Raw genomic sequence first — 25,822 nt, forward strand, 5'->3', positions numbered from 1 at the left:
AATTAGCATATTATGCTTTTATTATTATAGATTTGACTCTCTACACGAGCTTCAGTGAAATATGTATGCTATAAACACAAAAGCAAAATATTTGTAATTATTATGATAGCCTCATTTGTATCAGGTCCTTTTTTGGTTTATTGGATATAAATCTGTAATAATGAATATGTTTATAAGTAGCACCGTTATAGTTTCTCCTTTTGTTTGGAACATGGAATTGGGAAAAGACATGCTTTGGGTAGTTAATGGTTAAAAAGCAAAATTCACCCAAGTAAATTTGAAGATCTAATTGGCTTTATTTAGCAATTTATAAATTGTGCAGCATCCCGTCCAGCAACCAGAAGGGTACTCTGAGGGGCTGTACAAAAGGAAAGCTTTTAGTAGGAAGAAGGGCAGCGCAAGGAAGCTATTAACAAACAAAAGAATGGATTCTTTGTGGGCCACGACTCTTTTCTTCAGGAGAAGATAACAGGAAGGGTTTTATCATACAGATTGGCTCTTCTTTCTGTAAAGGAGGGAGAGGGCCCATAGGGACAGATTTACCTTATTGGTGCTTGACCAGAAAATTCCATACTGGTTGAGTAAGATTACATTTCTGGGAGAGATTGAAACTGCAGTTAGAGCTTGTATTAAATCTAGGTTTGGTATCATGGGCTTTTAGCACAATTAAACTTCATTTTGGGCCTGTGTGTGTGTTTTTTCTTTAATATAATTAAACACTTGTGCACTAATTATTGCCCATAGGCATGGGGGTGGGGTGGGGAGTGGGTAATACCATTCCTATAGCTTTATTTTTTGTGACAGTTTTTGTGGAAGTTATATGTCTCTCTCTCAAAGTTTGTACTTAAAGTAGCATATATCATAAAAATGCTCAATACTCCTATGTCACTCTCTTTCTTTGTAATCTTTAAATGTTTTAACAACATGGAATAATTTTAATATTCCTCAGTAGAGATAGAACTGACATAATTTTTAGAATAAGAAAACAATATTTTCCTAGCTGATTTGGCTCAGTGGATAGAGCAGCGGCCTGCAAACTGAAAGGTCCCAGGTTCGATTCCGGTCAAGGGCACATGCCCGAGTTGTGGGCTCCATCCCCAGTGGGGGTCTTGCAGGAGGCAGCCGATCCATAATTCTCTCTCATCATGGATGTTTCTATCTCTTTCTCCCTCTTCCTTCCTCTCTGAAATCAATAAAAATATTTTAAAAAAAGAAAACAATATGAAAAGGTGAAGTGACTTATTCAAAGTCATACATGAATCAGTGATTGATTTTGGACTGATCTGAACTACAAATTTTTAATACAATTTTCTATCCTTTCTATGTCATCATAAAAAAGTACAAACCCCCAAAAAGGAGAAAAAATAAACACAAAATAAATTTAAAAAAGAAAAGAAAAAAGAAGTGACTTGAGATTGAAGTGTATGTTTTAAATTGGTTACTGGAGATGGTCTCAATACTACCTATGATTATTTAGAATTCAACAGAAGCAAAGAAGTGACACAAATTGATTTTGCAACCAATTCATTTGTGCTACTGCTGGGAATGAACAATTTTTCCTCTATACTTCTAGATTCCTTGAATTGTCTAGTAATTAATTTGACATAAGATTAACACAAGAAAAATGAATTTAATTTTGTATATACAGGAGCCCATACAAATATGAGAGCAAAGGCAGTCAGGCAATTAAGATGTATATGCCATTCTGAGCTAAGCAATGGGATAAGGGCCAGGGAGTTTCAAAGAGAAGGAGGGCAATTCACAGGAAGATAAGAGGAGCAGGTGTTTGGTAATCAGATGTTATCCCTGTTAATGCAGATTAGTAAGTCTATCAGATAAAAAGTTATCTCTGGTAATAGCTCTCTTTCTGGGCCAGGTCCCCTATCTAAATTCTTTTAATCAGTTAATGGAAAGGTAAAAGTTTACCTTGAGTCAGCTGGGTCTTCTATTTTTTTAAATACTGGTGTGTCTTTTTTTATTTTTTATTTTTTTAAAATATATTTTATTGATTTTCCACAGAGAGGAAGAGAGAGGGATAGAGAGTTAGAAACATTGATGAGAGAGAAACATCGATCAGCTGCCTCTTGCACACCCCCTACTGGGGATGTGCCCGCAACCAAGGTACATGCCCCTGCCGGAATCGAACCCGGGACCCTTGAGTCCGCAGGCCGATGCTCTATACACTGAGCCAAACCGGTTTCGGCCTGGTGTGTCTTTTTTTTTAAATTGATTTCAGAGAGGAAGGGAGAGGGAAAGATAGAAACATCAGTAATGAGAGAGAATCATTGATTGCACACCCCCTATTGGGGACTGAGCCCGTAACCTGGGCACGTGCCCTGACCAGGAATCGAACCGTGACCTCCTGGTTCATAGGTTGATGCTCAACCACTAAGCCACACCGACCAGGCGAGTCAGCTGGGTCTTGATTGCCATTAGCTTCAAATAATCCACTTGCTAAAGTGGCACATTTGGGATGTAATATTCGGCTCCCCTTCACTATATTGTGTAAGGGTAGACTACTAAACTGGAATAAAAATCAGAACTAAGCTAATTATCAACATAGGATTTATTTTTAGATATTTACTAGTAGAGATTCCAAATATTTTTATAAGCTATAAAACTTAGTTTTATAAATAAAATAAAGGAAATACCTTTATTTAGAATGGACAATTTTAGTACAGCAGTCATTTAGTAGATGAAAATAGACTGTGTTTCTATTTTTGTAGACCTCAATTTAAAAATCCTCCGAGAAGATAAAAGCTCTCCTGCATCAGAGCTTATTATTAAATGGTAAGTAATTGAAATTTTGCAGAAGTTGAATATTATTTTTATCATGGCTGAAACTACCCATAAGACTTTATTTGGTAACATCATTTCTTTCTTTTTTTAAGACGTTCACAAACTTTATTTTGACCACATTTCACATTTTAGATTTAAACCCTTAGGGTTAATATCTTGCTGCCAGAGATATTAGAGGAAATTTGATGAACAATTGGGTAGGCAATGATTTTGCAAATAAATTAACTTCTAGTTTTGGCAAACAAAAATTATGACAAAAAAGACAGGAAAATGCCAGCACTTACAGAAACCATACTGTACAACATTCATGGGTATTAGTTACTGAGAGTCTTCAGTGGGCCAAGTTCTAGGGCATAAGATTTTACATCATGATTTTATTTATATCTCAAAACAACTTTATGAAGTACATATTACTTAGTTGAATAGCAAATAGCTGTAGTTTATAAATTATACAATTTATGTACCAGTAAGAAAGAAAAAAAAATGTTGCTAACGAAACCAAGACACACCACCAGTTATAAGATGCATCCTGATATTCGAGATGATAAAATATGAAAGAATGTGCATCTTAACTCTGATGAGATATGTTATAATTTTCATATTACAGATGTGGAAACAGACTTCATGAGGTTAAATTGCTGAACATCACATAGGTAGCAGATGGTAGACAGGGGGGTTAACATTCAGGGTAGTCTGACTTGAAGCCCTGGCGTGTAACTGTTCATAGTGTGTGTCTCAATCTATGTTTATGCTGCATTAAGTGAAACTAAATGTCTCTTTGTTGTGGTGGTGGTTACATTTCTTTAAAACATTTTCTTTCTGCCTTTTAAAAATAATTTTCTACAAATTTGTAATAATTATTCCATGTAATTTTAAGATACTGACTTAGTGTTATTTTTGAAGTAAATAGACTTGTATAAAGAAAGAAAAATATCAATCAATATTTGATTACTCATGATAAGCATGCCAGTGTCCTAAACAGTATGGAAACCAACATGAAAAATAAGATGTAATTCTGTACCCTAAAATTGCTTATCTATTATTTATAAAGTTCTATTAACATATTAAAAGGTATTGGGAGTTTCAAAAATTTATTAAATGGGAAAGGTAAATAAATGATTATCAATTTAATGTACTTCAAAGCAAAAAATATAAATCCGTTCTGTACTTGGAATTTTTTTGGCTTTGCATGTCCAAATTGACATCAAACATTTATTTCTTGACAGGATTCAAGGTTGTTTTGACGCTTTGGAAAGGGGATACGTAAGAATGTTTTAACATTTACTCAAAGACTCATCTTTTATTCCTTAAAAAAAAGATTAGCCTATATTTTGTTGTGTTTTAATGTTGTACCAGTGCCTACATTTGTATTCATGAACCAGTTTCTTTTTATTTTAAGTTTTTGTTGTCCCATTGATGTCTCATTTACATCAATTAGAAATGAAACCCTCCTTTTTCTCTTTTACATACTCATATCTTTTGACCACAGAATTTCCTCTGAAGTCACTGGAAGAGATCCACAGGATGTGGGAGAGGGGAGACAAGAATCTGGCCTTTAGCACATTGAGCATGTTCAAAATAGTGGCGATTCAGTTTGCAGATATGAAAGGGAAAAATGGACTTGAATAATTCGTTTTTATTCTATGTTGGTTATTTTGGTAACTATGTTTGGTGTATATATGCATATATATATATAATCTGTTCCCTCAAAAGAACTAGTACTGTAGCTCAAATTTTTCAGAAATGCAGCTTAAATTTTAAGTGCATCAGATCTTTCTTGCTGCCCAAGACAGCTACAAAGGGTGTAATAATTAGAGACTCTGCTCCTAGCTGAAGAGACAAGATATGTAAAATGAAATTCCTATTACTGCTTCCTCCCCTTCTCTCCATCTGTATTCTTTTTACTCCCTCTCAGTTTCTATTTCTTTAAGAAACCTTGAAGTGATCTGCAAGGCCTGTGTGAACTAATCTCCATCTGCTTTTCCAAGGCATCCCTCTCACCATTGCTCACTCTGTCCCAGACACATAACGAATCTAGAATATACCAGGTGCCTTTTGCCTTTCGACATATTGCTCCCCTTTGCCTGGAAAACTCTTTCCTACCCAACATCCTTTAGCTGGCTACTCCAGGATCCTTCAGGTCTCAGCCTAAATATTTACTTCCTCAGGGAGGCCTTCTCTGACACCCCTCTCCCCCCAGCCTCCATTGTTCTGAAACACCTTGTTCTGTTTCTTCATAGCAAATAATAAAATTGACACCTATCTGTGTGATACTTTTTGTTTAATATTTTCTTCCTTGCTGGTCTGCAAATTCCATGATCGGGGCCATGTCTATTTTTTTTTTTTTAATCTTCACCAAGGATATGGTGTCTGTTTTTTAAATTGATTTTTGGAGAGAGAGGAAGGGAAAGAGAGAGAGAGAGAAACATTGATGTGAAAGAGAAACATTGATCAGTTGCCTCCCATAAGGGCCCGGACCTGGGATCAAACCTGCAACCTAGGTATGTACCCTGACTGGAATTGAACCCACAACCTTTTGGTGTATGGGACAATGCTCCAACCACCTGAGCCACTGGCCAGGGCTGGGGCCATGTCTATTTTTGAATGAATAAACTTTTAATTAAATAATTAATATACAGTAGAGTTGCACTATGTAATCTTAAAATCAGTTGTATGCAGTAACCAAAATAGCCACACAGTGTCACTAAAGTTTTAGTCCTTTGGGTGAAATAGGTGAATAATTTGCTATGAAATTGTGGCCCTGAAATTTTGTCATTTGTATTCTAGTTTTAAAATTTGAATGATAGGCTTCATTATATCTCTATCTGTATATCTATATATTCAAGCAGAAATAATCTGCTTATAGTAATGTATAGATATAGGGAGAGCAAAGGTTTTATAGATTTATGTCAGGCTTAAAACTTTTTAGTTTAGTTGATTTGTTTCAAAAGGCACATTTTATTGACATACTTGTGGCATATTTAATTTCTAGTAATAATAAATTATTTTTATATATTTTACCTCACAAATTATAATATAACTTATAGAGAATAAGGATAATTATTTTCTTTTTCTTTCCTTTTTTTTTTTCTTTAAATCCCTCCTCTTCCCAGCATAACCCTGGGTATGTAATAGGCACTCACTGAGTGAATGAATAATTAGGATCCCTTTTGTTCTGAATAATATTTTTTCAACTCAAAACTTTGGACCTCTCTGAAATAATATTTTAATTAGCCTTTAATGAAAATAATAACAACATAGGTGCAAGTATATCAAATGTAATAACAATATTTTTTTTCTTGAAGCTACACATGGCAATACTTACAGTAAGTATACATTTGAAGACCAAGCCTCTGTCTCTACTTCATTGCCTTTGGCAAGTGAAACATTAAAACAGTACTTTCCTCTGCCTTCTTGAATTTCTCTATCTGTCCTATGACATTTTGGAATTTTTTAAAAATAAAATTTTTAAAAACATGAGTTTTAATAAAATATCACAAACTATTTTGTTGGCATATTGTAATACATGGGAAAATATAGGATATACCAACTGCTTCATCTATTGGCTACCAGAATTTTATTTTTTGAGTTTACAGATTGAAGTTTTGTAGAGTTTTCTGAAGTTTTATCTATTTCTGGGTATAGCATGGTGAATGTTATTAAGATAGAAAGAAAATGAGGAGATACCATTGAGAGTCTTAGATATATTATTTATTTAAAAATTGTAAACCATAAAAATTATTTAGAATTTATTTGTAGCTCAGTCACAAATCATAACCAGTAATCATAAATACCTGGTTATCAATTTTCTTATAGTTAGTGTTTACAGAATACTCTAAAGGCTATGTTTACAAAATAAGCTTATTCTATCTCTAGCTTGAACTATGTATCTTAAGATTATCTGTTTATCTATCTGCCTATCTATCTATCTATCTATCTATCTATCTATCTATTTCTGTACTCAATATAGCACAAATTGAACTCTTCATTTAGAACATGTATTCTGTGAGGAGTAATCTAGTGTCTTTCAGAAATTAAGTGCTGTTTATTTTTCCTTAAACAGCTTTACCCAAATCCCAAGGAACCTGAGGTAAGAACACACATAGAGATGGGTAGTATATGTACATTATATTTAAAAATGTTTACCTTAATTGAGGGCCATAGATTATGTTACCAGACTACCTACCATATGAGCAAAGTAACTCGTAGTGAGATCTTTCAGTGTGTTTTATCATAAATTTCACCAATTCTTTATTATGAGATTTTAAAAACTACTTAGGGGCATTGAAAAATAAGCATCGAGTAGAACTGAGCCTATTCTCTAATATGTTAACATTAAGAATCTCTGCTTGTATAAACACCGTATTTTATTACTTATTTTAACTGATTCTGAATCCTTTCTGTTTGTGGCCTTTTGGAAGGTATGGCATAATTCTAAACTTTTCCCCCGACTAAATTCTCCCCTTTTTGACCTTTTCCTAGATTTTCAGAGCTTTACCTCTTTATTTCTTTCTCTAAATTTCTTCCCTCTGCTGATTGAGTTCTACTCATCCTCAAGGCCAACTTACATCCAAATATTTCATGAAAGCCTCTTTACCTGTTCTGTTCACACTCATTTCTTCCTTCTCTAAATTCCTTTTTCATCAGTAACCCACAATTTAACACTCTCAATTGATTCATGTAGATTACTCTATCTTCCCAACCAGATTGTGAATTCTTGAGAACAAGAGACTTGTCTTGTTTTCTGTCTCCCAAAGGGAATATCATAGTCTTGGGCACGTAATAGTTACATGTGCTGCTTTGAATGGAAACTGTGGCGGTGGCATAGAAACGGAGGGAGAAGCCTCTCATTCTTCCTACTCTCTTTACTTTCTTCCTATCGTTCTTTCTGGTTCCTTTACCTTTTTCTTAGCTTTCCATTTTCCTTCTCTAAGCCAATGGGTTTAGCCTAATTACTAGTGGCATTCAAGACTAAATTAAGCATTTTTAGTCTTTAAAATCCTTTCTTGGCAAGATCATAAATATGTGTTTGAACAAGGTGGAGAAAAACTGGTACATACAGGCGGGTAACAGTTCTTTAATGCCGAAGTACCTCTGGGTCTTTGTCTCTTGTGTCACTTCAAAATGCTCCCCCCCTCCCCCGCTCCCCCTAGCTTTAATGGGAAGTTTCCCAAACTACACCCTCCTGATAAATTGTTAATAAATTGGTCACTTCCTTAGTGCGGTAAATTATTATGTTTTCTTATGCATACACAACTTCAACTCTGAAATCCGTGGTTTTGAGGGAGTGAAATGCTAAGCAAATTGGGCTTAACTACAGAAAAATCTTACAGAGTGAAAAGAGAGCTATTAAATGAGCTTTGCTACACGCAATAAATATAACAGGGAATTAGGAAACAAAGGCTTATTATATGATAAGTTCTGAGCTATCATTTATGAGCCTGAAAAAATATTTTGAGTGCTTCCAGACTCTTCATTATTGGCATTTATCTGATTTCGTGCCATGTTTCCTGACTCATATCCATAGAACTGTATCCTCTGCTAAGCAAAGCTGCACAGACAACAACAATATTAATATCTACCTGAAGTGAAAATACATTTGACACGGGTCAAAATTTGCAGCACACCCGTGAAGAGTCTGTCACGTACACAATTGAGAACCACTGTCTTAAGTAAAGGATGTTTACCCAGTCCAGAGGCCAACGAGAGTTTGAGCAATGCACAAAGTTGTGGTGCTTGTGCACTTGACGTTTTGAGATGAACTGAATTAAAATTTGAGATGAACTACAAAATTAATTTGAGATGAACTACAAAATTTAATTTTGTAGTTTGAGATGAACTGACAAAATTAAAGTAGAAAAAAGAAGTAAAGTAGTAAAGAGGGGTAGTGTCGCTTTTCTGCAGACACACACTACAAAATGTGTGGAGGGTATTAATAAGAAGTGTAAGCCAAAATGTAAATACATTAAGGAAAGGTTTATACAGCTCAATGCATGATAGGCCCTTAAAGAATTACTATATGAATATTGTGGGGATACAAATCAAATATCAAATGTTTTCATTCTCAAATGATCTCAGACAACAGATAGCACCACTGAGTAAAAGTTGTATATTCTCAGTTTTGCTAAACAATCTGTTTATGGAAAGGTCATAAAGGATCTATTCTTGGTACAATTTAAAACATGAAAGATAGCTCAGAGCATCGCAACTGGAGTTGGCTGAGAAACATGGGCAGGCAGGAAGAATAGGCACTGTTTGCGTGACAGGCAATTACACTCAGCGTCAGCGAAGGGAGGCCGCCATGCAGCTGGCCTGTCTGAAGTGAAGCTGTTGCTGTGGGCACTCCAGTTTCACATACCTCTCCTATTGTTCCGTGCTCCCTCAGTCATCTCAGGCGATGGGTCCCAGGACCCCTGGGGATGCCAAAACCTGCAGATGCTCAAGTTGTTATATAAAGTGTTGTGGTATTTGCATATAACCTACGCACATCCTCCCGAATACTTTAAGTCATCTGTAGATTGCTTGTAGTGCCTAATACAATGAAGTGCTCTGTAAATAATTGTTATACTGTATTGTTTAGGGAATAATGACAAGAAAAAAAGTCTGTACATGTTCAGTACAGATGCAACCCTCATAGGCCTGACTGCATAGTGCACGTCAGCAGCCACGTAGCATATTTTTTCAAAATATTTTTTAACTTTTAAAAAAAATCTTAATATGAGGATATTTTTCCCATTTAGGGAGGGATAGAAGGAGTAGGAGAGAGAGAGAGGAACATCGATGTGAGAGAGACACATTGATTGGTGGCCTTCAGGCCAGGGATTGAACCTGCAACTGAGGTACGTTCCCTTGATTGGAATCAAACCCATGACCCTTTAGTGCTTGGGCTGATGCTCTAACCACTAGCCAGGGCCCAAATATTCTTGATCCTTGCTTTGTTGAATCTGCAGATGTGGAACCCGTAGATACACAGGTCTGACTGAACTCACAAAGCAGCCTTCTGAACTTGGTTGGATTTTTCAAGTCTAGCTAGAAAAATATTTTTTCTCTTTTAAAATTAACTGCATTAAAAATCAATATTCTTTGAGTTTAAGCAGATGAGCGAATTTTTCTAGGACCTGATCACTTGTGATTAATGGGATAGCAAATCTATATATATAAAAGGCTAAGCAGCTGTCAGACCATTTGACTGTCCGGCCGATAGCTATGACGTGCACTGATCACCAGGGGGCAGACACTCAATGCAGAAGCTGCCAAGCTGCAGTGACTTGGCAGTGGCGGTTCTTGGGTGACGCACCCCGGAACCAGAGAGGTGGGAGCCCGATTCTGGGGTGTGTCACCTGAGAACTGCCCTCTCGCAATCTGGAACTCCTTGGGGGATGTCAGAGAGCCGGTTTTGGCCTGATCCTAACATGCCAGGCTGAGGGACCCCACCTACCAGAGAGACTCCCCCCCCTCACTTCGCAGACACCCTTCGAGCCGCAGCGCCACCCCAGGTGCAGCCGGTCGGGAGGAACCACAGGAGGTTGGCTCCAGGGCATGTCCAGCCTGTCTTGCCCAATCCCACTCACTGGCCACCTTCTAATTAATTTCCTTCCAATGTGCACGAATTCATGCACTGGGGCACTAGTCTTATAATAAAAGTAACAAGAACTTTGAGACTTTTTCTGATCAATCTAACATCCTCATTCCCACATTGCCAAGGAACAAATAGATAAATGAAGGGTAGATTTTATGTTCTGACTTAAACTCATATCTTTTTCTTGTCTTTAATACCTTCTCCAGCTCTGTGGACACACTATAGTATATCTAGGCCAAATGTTTGCTTCAACTACTAGATAATTATTATATTTTAATTGGAGTATATCTCTCATGAGGAAATTTGCCCTTCTTTATTTCTAGTTTTTGTAACAACGAGGGGAGAGATAGCAATAGTACCTCATTTTAAGTGCAGGATAAACAAAAACAAGACCTGAAATCATAGATCCTAGTTCCTTTTCTGTTTTTTCCGGTTTTCCTGTTGCCATTCTAATCTCTGAATTACTGCAGTAGCCTCTTAATTGCTCTCATGGTTTCCACTTCTTTTCTTTTTTTTTTTTTTTTAAATACATTTTATTGATTTTTTTACAGAGAGGAAGGGAGAGGGAGAGAGAGTTAGAAACATCGATGAGAGAGAAACATTGATCAGCTGCCTCCTGCACACCCCCCACTGGGGATGTGCCTGCAACCAAGGTACATGCCCTTGACCGGAATCGAACCTGGGACCCTTCAGTCCTTCAGTCCGTAGGCCGACACTCTATCCACTGAGCCAAACCGGTCAGGGCTCCACTTCTTTTCTTCTGCACTCTTAAAATAGCCAGGTGACATTTAAAAATGTAAGTCACTCCCATATTTACAACCCTTCACTGGACTTGGGTTCACTTATAATAAAATCTAAACCCCTTACGGTGACTGACAGGCCCCCAAACCTCCTCTACAACCTCATCTCCTGTACTCTCCTCCTTGCTCACTCATTGCCAGCCACTTGGCCTCCTCTCTGATGCTGGAAGAGGCTTGCTTTCTTACTTCAGAGCCTTTGTATTGCTGTTCCCTCTGCCTGGGACACCCCATCGTCTCCTCTTGTCACCCAAGACTCAGCTCAAACAGGGACCTTTTCTGTCATGTTCACCATGGTGATTCCAGTGCCTGACACAAAGGTCAGTAAATATCTGTTACATGAATAAATGGTTTCTCAGCCGATTCCACTGTCATTTATTTATGCTGGGTCACGTACTTGACTCTGTGCCTTAGTTTTTCCAGCTTTAAAATGGTAACCATAGCCCTCGCCGGTTTGGCTCAGTGGATAGAGTGTCAGCCCGCGAACTGAAGGGTCCTGGGTTTAATTCCATTAAAGGCCACTTACCTCAGTTTCAGGCTCAATCCCTGGCCCTGGTCGGGGCACGTGTGGGAGGCAACCAATGGATGTGTCTCTCTCACATCAATGTTTCTCTCTCTCTGTCTCTCCCCCTCACTTCCACTCTCTCTAAAAAAAAAAATCAGGAAAAAAATTCTTATTTCTATATCTGCAAAGATTATTCCTGAATAATGTAATGCTGTGAAACAAACAAGTAAGTAGGAAGTGCAGTAGATATGAAATGAAAATGTTCCTTATCTATTATCAGATAAGATTCTGGATTTGTTTTTAAATTTATTTTTCAGTTACAGTTTACATTTGATATTATTTTGTATTAGTTAGAGGTGGATAGTATAGTGGTTAGACAATCATATACTTTACAAAGTGTTCCCCCTGAAGTATATTTCCAGTCCCCACCTGGTACCGTACATAGTTATTAGAATATTATTGACTACTTTTCCTGTATTGTACTTCACATCCCCTTGACTATTTTGTAACTACCAAAGGATTTCTTTTTTAAAGTAATTTATTTCTCTATTCCCTTTGCTGTTTCTAGAAAGTGACTGAGATATACCAGTTCAAATTCAAATACACAAATGAAGGAATCACTATGGATTTTGACAGGTAGAATCTAATTATTTAATGAACACGAGAAATAGATATGATTGTGGTAAACATAAGCCACTTGAGGCCACAGATGGGCCTCATACTTCCTTTCTAACTCTCCCGATAACCCTACAAAAAACACCAGCACTGCTCTAAAGAGGGGTTGGATAAGTGTTTCGATTTCCGGTGGGAATAGGGGCTTCCTCTCTTCTTTCCTCTTTTTCTCATGGTGCTAGTAGGGTCTAAAGCAGTTACGCTGAGTGGTTAAGAGTTCCAGTTCCTAAGGCAGAAGGATCTAGCTTCGAACCCCAGCTCTGACTGTTCCTGGTTATATAACTTTGGACAAATTACTCAACCTCCCCAAATAATAGTATGCACAGTGGAGTTGATAATAAGTATCTACTTCATATGGTTGTTGTGATGATTAGTTATAATGCATATATCAAGCTGTGCCCGGGCCTGGCACATAATAAACACTCAGTAAATGGTACCTAGTGGTGGTGGTGGTGGTGGTGGCGGCGATAGTGGTCCCTGAAGGCAATGGTGGTTGGTAGACAGCACAGCAGTAGGAATTATATGAATGAGGCCGTCTACATGGTGTTGATTGAAGAGCTCCCAAGGCTCTGTCTTTCCACTAAACCAAAATGTCTCCATTGCTATGCCCAGATATCGGTCCTCTCTGCCCTCTGAGTCTGGGGTCGATGAAACCGCTGAACGATTTGCTTATAGACACAATCATTGTCACTGCTGACCTCAGTATGTCACACAAAAATAACTTCCTATGTATGTCTTAGTATGGAAAAGACTGGGAAGCACTGTATTTTCCTAGCAAGTCTCAAATTTCAAGTTTTATATATATTAATAGGTTAAATAGCAAAGACAAGGACGTTTGCTTCTGAAGGTCCTTAGTGCAGATGGAGATGTTTTATTAAAGAGCCACATTTATTTTCTTACCAGGAGCTTTTGGGTTCAGAAAGCCAAATTTTGCTGATGCGATGGAATGGAAATGGAGGGGGTGGAAGATGGTGAAAAGCATGGGGTGTCAGAGGACTCCGTGCCAAGGGGATGAGTTTCCCTGAACGGAATGACTCTGAAGAGAAATGTGGCCTAATTCTCAATTTCTGTACTATTAGCTCTGTTTCATCATTTATTGCAAGTTTGAGGATTTCTCTCCAAGATTCACTTCCTTAATTATTTTCTCATTTGTAAGACTTACAGATGGCACTAGGATGTGAAGAGGAAGTAAGTTCTAGGAATGAGAATGAAAATATTAACCATCATTAGCTAACATTTGTATAGCACTTTGCAGATTGTTCAGCACTTTTCATACATATTCTCTTATACAAAACAGTTGCCTTTATCCTCTAAAATTCAAATGTAAGAACTACTGACAACCAGAGAAACCTCCCTCTCTCTCTCTCTCTCTCTCTCTCTCTCTCTCTCTCTCTCTCTCCTCTCCTCCCTCCCTCCCTCCCTCCCTCACAAGAGGATATTTTTCCCATTGCTTTTTAGAGAGAGTGGAAGAGAGAGGGAGAGGCAGAGAGAAATATCAATATGAGAGAAACATTGATTAGTTGCCTCTGGACCAGGTACTGGGCTGGGGAGGAGCCTGCAATCGAGGTATGTGCCCTTGACCAGAAATTGAACCCAGAACCCTTCAGTCTGCAGGCCAACGCTCTATCCACTGAGCCAAACCAACTAGGGCAAGAAATTTCTTTTGTTATGAAGGCATGTATGTCAAGAGGTGAATGGTAAAACAAATGGTCAAATCTTTTAGCTACTAAGAAGGAGAGACGGTAATGCATATTACTGATTTCCTAGAAACCAAAGGTAGACATTTGTTTAAATAATCACTATATAAAATTACCTATCACCTCTTCCATGGTAAAGATAATTTCCCTTTTAAAAGAGTGCAGGGAAGTCTTGATTATGATTTTATGTGAATATGACGTATACTGAAGAATCCCATGAGCTAAATGGCTATCTCTGGTTACCTATTTCAAATTGGTTAAATCCTGGTAGACAAAACTGAAGGTTATTCGGAACTGAAACAGGAACAAATGTATTTACTTAACAATGTTTGTTTTAGGAATTCACACTGCCTCCAGTAGTTCAATTACTGAGGATTATTTTTCAGTATTGAGTGCTTCCTATGTGAGAGGCAGTATGCAAATATATTATAGTCATACTTCTTCCTGGGAACTACTCAAATGTGAAATGAATTGGGGATGAAAATTCTTGGGAAAAAGATGTTAGAATTGGAAAGTAATTTGTCCAATTTGTTCATTCATTCCTTAATTCAACAAACATTTATTGTGTACTTACTGTAGCTGGGCGCCAAACTTAGTGCTGTGGACAGGAAAGGTGTAGACGCTCATAGTCTAGAAGGGGCCGTCCAAACAGCTATCAACGAGGGTGAGGTACGGGACTGTCAGGGAGGACTTCTTGACGAGGTGACCCATGGCTAGGTATTAAAGAACGAACTCGGGAGCCAGGACGAGGAGCGGGAAAAGCACAGGAAAGCAAGGTGTAAATGCACGTGATGAGAAGTAACTGGACAGTGACTGCAAAGGGAGGTGGGGTGAGGGCATGGCTGGTCATGAAAGGCAGTGTACACCATTCTCCACTTTGATTGAAAGGTGATGGATGTAATAGAAGAATTTTAAGCAAGCGAGTGACCTGAGCAGATTTTTCTATTAGCAATATTATTCCAGCGGTGGTGTGGAAAATATTTTTCAGTATGGACAAGAAAAAAGCAGGAAGAATAGTCATTATCATAATCCATGTAAGAGTGAGGAGGGGATACCTCTGAGAGATAATCAGATGATAGAAAGGCCCAGAGTTGATGACTGATTTTATACTAGAAAAGGTGTAGAAATGTGTGTAAGCTTATCTCCTAAATGAGCTAACTGACCTAGTGTGTCCATGTGACTTGACTGAGGTCATTCAGCTAATAGCAGCAGAGTCAATATGAGATGTCAAATCTCCTAATTCCAAATCCATTGTTCTCACTATTATAGCATGTGGTCATTTTTAAATCAAATTTAAAAAAATCAGGTCATATTTAAAATACCTTAAGGGAACTTGCTATAAAGGAATCCTTTGTATAGACATTGTAAAAAATACAACCTCTCCTCTAATTTACATTCTAAAAGAAGTCTCAAGAGTGTCCTGATGTTTAATTTATTTTTATTTGATCTTATAGTAAAAAGTTTTGGTCAAGACATTTTTGATATTGTATATGATTGAAAAGTATGCTGTTTTTTTATGTGGTTATAGCAGTAATACGAGCATTGAGAGTGGGACAAAGAGGGGACATATTAAGAAAGCCAGCATCCTCCTCCTCCGTAAATTGTATATGTTGATGCAGAACCTTGGACCCCTTCCTAATGATGTTGTGCTTAGTATGAAACTCCACTACTACAATGCAGGTAGGTGGAGACCTCTGGTCAAATCCCGTCTGAAGGGCTGACGTAATATTTTATGGGAAGAGAAGGATTTTACAAGCATCAGAAAACTATGTCTGTTGCTACACATGAAAGATTAACCTGATTTGTTCTGTGGAAACTCAGTTTTTTTCACTCTTTATTTTACAGTGACCCCAGATTATTACCAGCCCCCTGGTTTTAAACATGGGGTGAACTCACACGTCCTGCTGTTCGAGGGGGAGCCCGTAAACCTGCAAGTGGGAGTAGTCTCGACTGGCTTTCACAACATGAAGCTAAAAGTCATCACGGAAGCCACCAGAGTGTGTGATTTGGAGGACAACCTCTTTCAAGAGAACAGCGTTTCCGAGATCGCCCAGCAGGCTCTAGACTGCGATGAGGAAGAAGAGGGGTGCAGCGATCAAGTAAGGCAAAGCGTTAGGGAGCCTCCATGCTTCAGTTAAACACAGTGACACAGTTACTATACAGGTCATAGCCCAGTAACGGGGTCGCTGGAGTGTGCCAGGTATAAAAGCCGGGTAGTTTTGTCACAGTTTTTATACCTGGCACATTCCATTAGACCCTAACCTTAAGGAATGTTTATTCTTTTTTCTTAAATATGTTTATTGATTTCAAAGAGGAAGGGGGAGAGAGAGAGAGAGAGAGAGAGAGAAAGTAACATCAATGATGAGAGAGAATCATCGATCGGCTGCCTCCTGCACACCCCCTACCGGGGATCGAGCCCGCAACCCAGGCATGTGCCCTTGGCCGGAATTGTACCTGAGGTCCCCTCCCCCCGCCCCCCGCCGCAACCTCCCCACCCCCTCACCCCCCACCCCCTGCCCCAGTCCGCAGGTTGACTATCGACTGAGCCAACTAGGGCAAGTTTATTCTTAAAAAAAAAAAAAAAAAAAAAGTACTGTATTCAAAAAGGAAATATACTTTGTTATATAAAATTGTCCACAACTAGGAGGAGAAAAAGACTTTCCAATATACTTCTTTTATAAAAGATACCCATGAATTTAGAAAATTTTGGATTTTCTATCTTTCATTTATAAGTAATAAACATATTCAAAAAGAGTCCAGAGGCTTTGCTAGAAATAAATGATAGAGTTTTATTTAAGGGTCTTAGAATTTGCAAACTGAAAACAAAGCGAGGCAAAAACCCAGAAGTGTTCCAGAGAGAATCAGCGATCCACTGCCTCCTGCATGCCCCCTACTGGGGATCTAGCCCACAACCTGGGCATGTGCCCTGACCAGGAATCAAACCATGACCTCCTGGTTCATGGGTTGATGCTCAACCACTGAGCCATACCAGCCAGGCCCTTAACATTTTTTTAATCCAAGTATAATATAAATACAGAAAATACATCATAATGATATAACTCAATAAATATTAACAAAATGAACATCAAGACTGATATAAAGGTGAGGCAAACAAGGTGAGAGTGAGTGTGTCCTTAAATTTTGCTCCCTAGGTATCCTGTTTGCCTCACCCTTGCCACAGCCCTATGGAGTAAACACGTTAAATCAGCACCTAGATTAAGAAACAAAATACAAGTAGTCCCCCAGAAAACCTAGTCTTATTTTGTAGTCACTGTTCCACTCAACAAAAATATCTCTATCCTGACTTCTTTTTTGTTGTTGTTAATCCTCACTCGATATTTTTCCATTGATTTTTGGAGAGTGAAAGGGAGAGGGAGAGAGAGAGAAACATCAATGTGAGAGAGACACGTTGATTGGTTGCCTCCCCAACATGGCCCAACCAGGGCCTTGGATCAAACCTGCAACTGAGGTATGTGCTCTTGGCCAGAATTGAACCCAGGACCCTTCAGTCCATAGGCCAATGCTCTATCCACTGAACCAAACCAGCTAGGGCTATCCTGACGTCTATTAGCATAGATTAGTTTCTCTTCTTTTTATTTTACAGATGTAGAATCATAGAGTATGAACCACTCAACATTATGTTGTGATATTTGTCCACAGTTCTGCATATTTTTATAGGGCATTCTCACTTTCCATCTAGTTGATGGGCATTTGTGTAATTTCCCACTTTTACTATCTATATAAAAGCCTAAGCGACCGTTTGATCGGTAGCTATGATGCGCACTGACCACCAGGTCAGGGGACAGCCACTCCGCCTGGTAGGTTAGCTTGCTGCTGGGGTCCGGCCGATCTGGGTGACACTAGCCAGACACGCCCTGGAACCCTCCCATGGTCTCTCCCCAGCCCCTATCTTGCATTGGTGGGGTCCCTCGGCCTGGCCTGCGCCCTCTCACAATCCAGGACCCCTTGGAGGATATCCATGGGCCAGGCCGAGGGACCCCACTGGTACACAAATCCATGCACTGGGCCTCTAGTTAGGAATAGTACTTCTCTGAACATTCTGCACATGTTTTTTAGTGAAATATGTACACATTTCTGGTAGGAATGTAATTGCTAGGAGTAGAATTACTGGGTCAAAGGATATGTGTACATTTAGCCTTTAATACATACTACAAAACAATTTCCAAAGTGGTTGTGCCAATTCACACTTCCATCAGCAATATATGAGAGTTGTGGTTGCTCCACATCCTCACCAACTCTTGGCATTTTCCATCTTTTTCATTTTAACCATTCTGGTGGGTGTGTAGTAATATGTCATTGTGGTTTTAATGTGCATTTCCCTGCTGACTAATGAATTGAGCACCCTTTCATATGTTAATTGGCCATGTTGGATATCTTTTTTTGGTGAAGTGTCTTTTCAGAGTTTGTCATTTTTTTCTATTGAGTTATATTGGGTTGTCTTGCATTCTTATTGATTTTTAGGAGGTCTGCTTATACATATCTATATATATAAAAGCCTAACATGCTAAGTGTCTGACCGTTCGACTGTTCGACTGGTCGCTATGATGCCCACTGACCACCAGGGGGCAGACGCTCTGACCAGTAGGTTAGCTTGCTGGGGTCTGGCCGATCGGAACTGGGTGAGATAGGCCAGACATGCCATGTAGCCAACCTCCTGTGGTCCCTCCCCAGCCCAAAATATTTCTTCTAATTTCCTTTCAATGTGCATGAATCCGTGTACCAGGCCTCTAAGAAATATATATATATCATATTCTACATATACGTCCTTTGTCAAATGCATGTATTGTAAATATCTCTTTAGTATTTCTTATAAGGCAGGCATTCAATTAATAAATTCTTTCAGGTTTCATTAATCTGGAAATGTTTTTATTTTATCTTTGTTTTTTAAAGATAGCTTTGCTCTCCCTGGCCAGTTTGGCTCAGTGGATAGAGTGTCAGCCTTCAGACTGAAGGGTCTTGGGTTCAATTCTGATCAAGGGCACCTGTCTTGATTGCAGGCTCCATCCCTGGTCGGAGTGCATTCGGGAGGCAACCAATTGATATGTCTCTCACATTGTTGTTTCTCTCTCTGTCTCTCCACTTCCCTTCTACTCTCTCTAAAAGTCAATGAAAAAAAATCTTTGGGTGAGGATTAACAACAACAATAAAAATTGAAGATAGATTTGCTTGATACAGGATTCTTATTTGACAGTTTTTCCTTGAACACTTTGAATATGTTATCCTACTGTCTAATTGGTCTCCATTGTTTCTGCTGAGAAGTCAGCTATTAGTCTTATAGGGTTCCCTTGTAAGTGATGAGTTGTTTTCTCTTGTTGCTTTTAAGATTTTCATCTTGTCTTTGAGCATTTTTACTATGGTGTGTCTGTTTGTGGATCTCTTTGTATTTATCTTACTTGTAGTTCATTGAGCTTCCTGGATGTAAAGGTTAATGTTTTCAATAAATTTGGAATGGTTTTAGTCCTTGTTTATTTAAATATTTCTTTCTCACCTTCTGGTTCTTCCATTATGTGTGTGTTGGTGTGTTCCCTATTTCTTTGAGGGTCTTGTCATTTTTCTTCATTCTCTTTCTCTCTGGTTTTTGGATTGCATAATCTCTATTAATCTGTCTTCAAATTTGCTAATCTTTCTTCTGTCAATTCAAATCTACTGTGGAAGCTCTCTAGTAAAATTTTTATTTCAGTTATTGCACCTTTAGTTCCAGAATTTCCACTTGGTACTTTTTATAATTTGCATCTCTTTATTGGTATTCCCTATTGGGTGTGACATTGTCATACCTTCCTTTGTTTCTTTAAAGATGATTTTCCTTAAATCTTTGGTCATGGATATGATGTATACTCTGAAGCCTTTGTGTGTTAACTTTGATATCTGGTTGCTCTCGCAGGCATTATGTGTTATCTGCTTATTTTTATAGTGTATGGGTCATACCTTCCTATTTCTTTGCATACCTTGTAATATTTTTGTTGGAAACTTGACATTTTATATCAAATATTATAGCAACTATGGTTATGGTTCTTTTCTCACCTCTCGGGCTTGTTATTGTTAATATTTCTTTGTTTATTTGTTTAGGGAGTGGCTGATTATTTTAGTGAAATCTACTTTTCCCCTGTAGTATTAAGCCTCTGAAGTTGCTACTCAGGTAGTGCAGCCTTGGATATGTACACAGTCATTTTGGGATGATGATGATTTTATCAGGGCTTTCTTTGACTGTCTCTTTCTATGACCACACCCAGCTGTTAAATTAAACTAATTGCTGGTGATTGTTTTCAACAGTGTTGCAGGCATGAATTTCTCTAGAGACTAGTCCAATCAAAATTGTGCTCCTTGAAGGGATGGTTCCTTAGGTTAGTGTTTGAGATTTGTTCTGTCCTCATGAGGGCTCCTCCCAGCTGCTTCTATTCCTGATTATCTCTTGCAAACTAGCCAAACTGTAGTTTAGACCATACGTATCTCCAATGAATCTACCAATAACCTCTCAATTTTTTCAATACAACCTTCATTGTATTTGAGAGTGCCCTTTGCCTTGAATTTCTTTCATGCTCTGTTGCAAATAAGTCACTTTCCTTGGGGAAAGTTTAGGAGTGATCTCTTTGATGTCCCACTTCTACCCCCTGGTAAAATCTCTAAGCTATAGCCCCAGAGTTGGGGGTGGGACAATGGCAAGCATCTCTCAGAGTAAAATTTCTGATTTAGGAACTGAGTATTAGCTATTGAGGAACATTAGTTTCTGGTCTTTTCTGCTTGATTTTCCCAGCACGGAACCACTGTCTTATAAACCAGGGAAAGAGTGATTGGTGCCTTCCCACTCTCAGAAGAACTTCACCCAAAGTAGAGCATTAGTCTCATCTTGGGGCTGGGTGGAAGATGGAAACCCATAATTCCTGGCCATATGACATAGAATTTATCCTCAGCAATAGATAGCTAGGGCCAGCATGAGAAATGCTGACGTCTTTCCTTCTCATAAATATAGCCTTCTTAATGTGAGTTGGGGGAGAGGGAGCTGGGAGTTCTTGGCTACACCAGTCTGGAGTTGAGTGGAGTGGAATCTCACAGAGCCAGGAGAATGGAGGGAGTGATTTTGGTTCAAATACTACAGATTTTTGTTGTTCTTGCCAAATTTTTGTAATTTTTTTTTTTTGCATAGAGTTTTCCTCATTTGCTGTATTTCCTTGGGACCATTTCAGAGACTTTATGGTTTTAAAAATAGTTTTCACCAGTTTTTTCTGGGAAACAGGTCTATGAAACTCCTCAGACTGTGGTGCTGTAAGTTTATCTTTTATACAACATTCTTGCAAAGCAAAACTATAGGGAAAGAAAATAGATCAGTAGGTTTCAGGGCTGAGTGTGAGGTTTGACTACAAAGGGGCATAGTGGAGTTTTTGGGGTTGATGAAACATATGTATATATTACATATATACATACATATATGTAATATATACATATATATATGCATGTGTGTGTATACATTTGTCAGAACTGTATACTAAAAATTAGGATTATTTTTTACTGTGCGTAAGTTATACTTAAGTAAAACAAATGAGATAAGGCTGTGCTCAAGGATTTAAATAAAAACATGAATTAATATAATAATGAGATAAATAGAAAGTTTTAAAAATTGGGGGGAGCGTGGAGGCAAATAGACTATAGAACTTAACATACTATATCTGAAATTTTAAAGTATTATTAGATGGAATTAGCAGCAGATTAGAAGCTATAAAAATAGATCACTGAACTTGTAGAGCAATAGAAAATATCCAAATTGAACTGTCAATCATTTTGACATTATTACCCTAATAAAACAATCCAAAACTACCGAATACATATTCTTTTCAAGTGTTTGTAGAACACTCACCAAGTTAGATCATATTCTGGTCATAAAACAAGTTTCAGTAAATCTGAAACCAAAAGAAGAATATTAAGAATATCAATAAAATTGATCAACCTCTAGCTAGACTGGTTGAGAAATTAAGAGAGAAGACACAATTGCCAATATCAGGCATGGGAAATAGGATATTGCCACAAATTCCACAGACATTAAGAACAAAATAAAGTACTATTGTGAAAACTATATTTTGATAAGTTTGACAACTTAGTTGAAATAGACACTTTCCTTGAAAGACAAAAATTAGCAAACTGACATTTGTAGAAATAAATTTAATAATCCTGTATTGGTTAAAGGGATTGAATTTATAACAAATCCTTCACATAAAGGAAGCTCCAGGAAAGATGGTTTCACTGGTGAAATTTATCAAACAAGGAAGAAGTAAGGCTAATTTTAAACAAACTCTTGAAGAATATAGAAGAGAAGACTTCACAGCTCATTTTATGAGGCTAGTATTATCCTGATACTAAAACCAGACAAAAACATTATAAGAAAAGACTATGGACCAACCAATATCCCTGATAACTGTAAATGTAAATGTCCTTAATAAAATATTAGCAAATCAATCCACAATATATGGAAAGGATAATACATGACTAGATGGGGGTTATTGCAGGCATACAAGGTTGGTTTAAGATTTAAAAAATCAATCAGTGAAACTCACCATATTGCTAGAAGAAAGGAGGAAAAGCACACGATTACCTCCAAAGATGCAGAAAAAGTATTTGACAAAATTCAACATCCATTTATAATTTTTTAAAAAAAGAGACTTCTAGAAAACAAGGAATAGAAGGAAAATTTTCTCAACATTATAAAAGACATTTACAAAGAACCTGAAGGGAGCATCATACTTAATGGTAAAAGACTAAACACTTATAGCTAAACAGGATATCAATTCTTCTCACTTTGAGTAAACATTATTCTAGAGGTCCTGGTCAGTGAATTAAGGTAAGAATAAGAAACATAAGGCATACAGATTGGAAAGGAAGACATAAAACTGAATTTCTTTGGAATTGAAATGATTGTGTTAAAGAAAATTCTAAGAATCTATAAGAAAGAAGCTACCAGGATTAATACATAAACTTAACAAGTTCTGGGATACAGGATCAATATATAAAAACTTACTGTATATCTCTATATGACCAATGAATAATTGGAAAATGAAATTTAAGACAGTTAATGTCATTAGTCATCAGGGACATGCAAATTAAAACCAAAGTGAGATACACATTTACTAGAATGCCTAAAAATTAATATGACAATACCAAGGATGTTGTCAAGGATGTAAAGCTTTTGAAATTTTTAAACATTGCTGGTTGGTATATAAATTGGTACAACCAATTTTGGAGAACATTTTATGAATTTCCTAGAAAGTTTAACATACACTTATCATTTGGTACAGCAGTTTCTCTCTAAGTTATTTACCCAAGAGATATGAAAACATGTAATCACAAAAAGATATATACACAAATGTTCACAGCAGTTTTATTCATAATAGTTCCAAACTAGAAACAAGCAAATTGTGGTATCTTTGTGCAATGAATAATTATCTATAATAATAAAAGTGTAGTATGCTAATTAGACCGGACGTCCTTCTGGACAACCTTCCAGATGAAGCCAGTGCTGCAAGGGAAGCCCGGGTCCTGGGTGCTAGAGGGAAGCCGGTGCCGGCAGCCGGGGGAAGGAAGGCCTACTAGTACCCTTGCATGAATTTCATGCATCGGGCCTCTAGTTAGCATTAAAAAGGAATGAATCTTTAAAAGTCAGAAAAAAAGACAAGAGCACATCTGTATGATTTCATTTACATGAAAATCTAGAAGCAAAACTAATCTAAAATAATAGGAAACAAATTGGTGTTTGGATGGGGTGGGGATTAGATGGGGATTTACTGCAAAGAGACATAAGGAAATTTTGGGGTGATGAAATGTTGTCTGTCTTGATTGTGGTGATTACAAGTATATACAGGTTGTCCCAAAAAATGTATACACGTGTTAATAGCTGATAACTCTTACATTTTGAAAATGAAATGTATTTTAATAAACATTGCCTTTATAATTATTCAAAATATATATACATTTTGGAGAGCACCCTGTATATACTTATGAAAGCTTATAGAAATGTACACTTCAAATAGATGCAATAGTATTTAAATTTTGCCTCATTACAGTTGCATTTCAAAAAGCAGTGACCCACAATGTTAATTATTAAAGCCCTATGTCTAATTGTCCCAAATTGGAAACAACTTAAATGTCACTCAGTGAAGGATTGGTTGAGTAAATTTTGGTAGACCAATAACATGAAGCGCTATGGAGCCATTCAGAATATATTAGCGATTCCCGGCTGGTGTGGCTCAGGTAGTTGAGTGTCGTCTTGTGCACCAAAGGGCACATACCCAGGTTGTAGGTGTGACCTCCGGTCAGGGTGTGTGCAGGAGACACCACTGTTTTTCTCTCGCATTGATGTTTCTCTCTCTCTCCCTTCCTCTCAAATCAATAAAAAACATTTTTTGTAAAAAAGAATATATTAGAGAAATAAAGTTAGTGCTATAGAGAAAGTATCTGTACTTATTTGGCAAATGAGGATAAAATAAAATAAGCCACCTAATAGCCTCCCAGTTTATAATTTGGGTTATGTCAATAACTTGTGCTTATATTTTTATAACTATGTAATTCTGTATAGAGCTGTGTTATGTAGTAAGCCATACTTGATTTTCCTTTCTTGCATAAGTTTTTGTTTTCCCTCTGGTTAATAATTGTTTTCATTTTCTTAGTTTTCTCTATACTTACTCCTAATTCAACTTCAAATATTCTGCTGATTATCTAGACTTGAACTGTCCAAAATGGTATTCACTAACCACATGTGGTTGTTAAAATTTAAATTAATTTTAATTAGATAGAATTATAAGTTTAGTTCCTCGGTCACACCAGCCACTCTTCAAGTGCTCTGACTAGTGACTGCGGTGTTGGACAGTGCAGATATAGAACATGTCTGTCGTCACAGGAAGTTCTACTGGACAGTGCTGGTCTAAGTCTTCTCTGAGATACTCAGAAGCAATAATTTCATCCTCACTGAGATATCTATCCTGGAGCTTTTCACTTGTGACCAAATCTACGTGATTGCTCTCTCTGCCTGGTGCTTGCCTCTCGTCCCAGAATCTCCCTTCACCGATTTCCAGGGGATTCTTTGCCTCTCCTTGTGGTAGATCTCTCACTTCCTATTCTTGGTTTGCTCTCTCATTTCCAGGTAATCCTCTGGTAACTTCCTGAGAGAGGGTCTTTCCTTTGGAGGAGCTTTCCATTCTCAGGGCTTCAAGCGTCACACGTATGGTGTTAACTCCCAGTTGTCTCATCTTCAGCCCTCACCATGCCCCAGAGCTCCATTTCCACATCTTTAACCTTCTGTTGGGCATTTCCACTCTGATTACTCACTACTGTGTCAAGTCCAGTATGCTCATCTTTTTATTCACCGTCGCCCTCCACCTTTCACACCCAGAACAAGTTTCTCTACCCAGTTTCCCTGCCTCTCAGCATCACCTTTATCCTTTCAATGTCTTAAGTTCAGAATCCTGATAGCACTCTCCTTATTTAGTCAGGTATCAAAATTCCACCAAGCCTTCCCTTTCCAGTCTGTTCTTCCTGCCAAAACTCGAGTCCAGGCCTTCATCCTCTCACATTTGAATTGTTGCCACAGCCTCCAGTCTCTCCCACAACCTCCTCTCTATCCTGCATACCACTGCCAGTCTAGTCGTCTTTAATATCACTTTCGTCATATCACTTCCCCAATTAAAGTATCTCCTGACTCCTACTTCCTACTACATCAAGTCTAAACACCTCTAACTGGCCTTCAGGCTGCTCATGATCTGGCTCCGTGTTA

General features: G+C 37.8%; 1 protein-coding gene across 2 annotated transcripts in view; it reads left to right on the forward strand.

The window, feature by feature from the left end:
- The window catches only part of HORMAD2 (HORMA domain containing 2), a 50,556-nt gene that overhangs the window by 7,802 nt on the left and 16,932 nt on the right, over positions 1-25,822 (forward strand). For both annotated transcript variants that reach the window (XM_008142821.3, XM_054712790.1), the window contains exons 4-10: positions 2,727-2,790; positions 4,026-4,062; positions 6,105-6,125; positions 6,863-6,889; positions 12,249-12,316; positions 15,578-15,729; positions 15,895-16,148. In XM_008142821.3, coding sequence (XP_008141043.2) covers positions 2,727-2,790; positions 4,026-4,062; positions 6,105-6,125; positions 6,863-6,889; positions 12,249-12,316; positions 15,578-15,729; positions 15,895-16,148 — 623 coding nt within the window. The remainder of the gene's footprint in view (positions 1-2,726; positions 2,791-4,025; positions 4,063-6,104; positions 6,126-6,862; positions 6,890-12,248; positions 12,317-15,577; positions 15,730-15,894; positions 16,149-25,822) is intronic.

Source organism: Eptesicus fuscus, chromosome 23, assembly GCF_027574615.1.
Source record: "Eptesicus fuscus isolate TK198812 chromosome 23, DD_ASM_mEF_20220401, whole genome shotgun sequence".
Classification (NCBI taxonomy): Eukaryota; Metazoa; Chordata; class Mammalia; order Chiroptera; family Vespertilionidae; genus Eptesicus; species Eptesicus fuscus.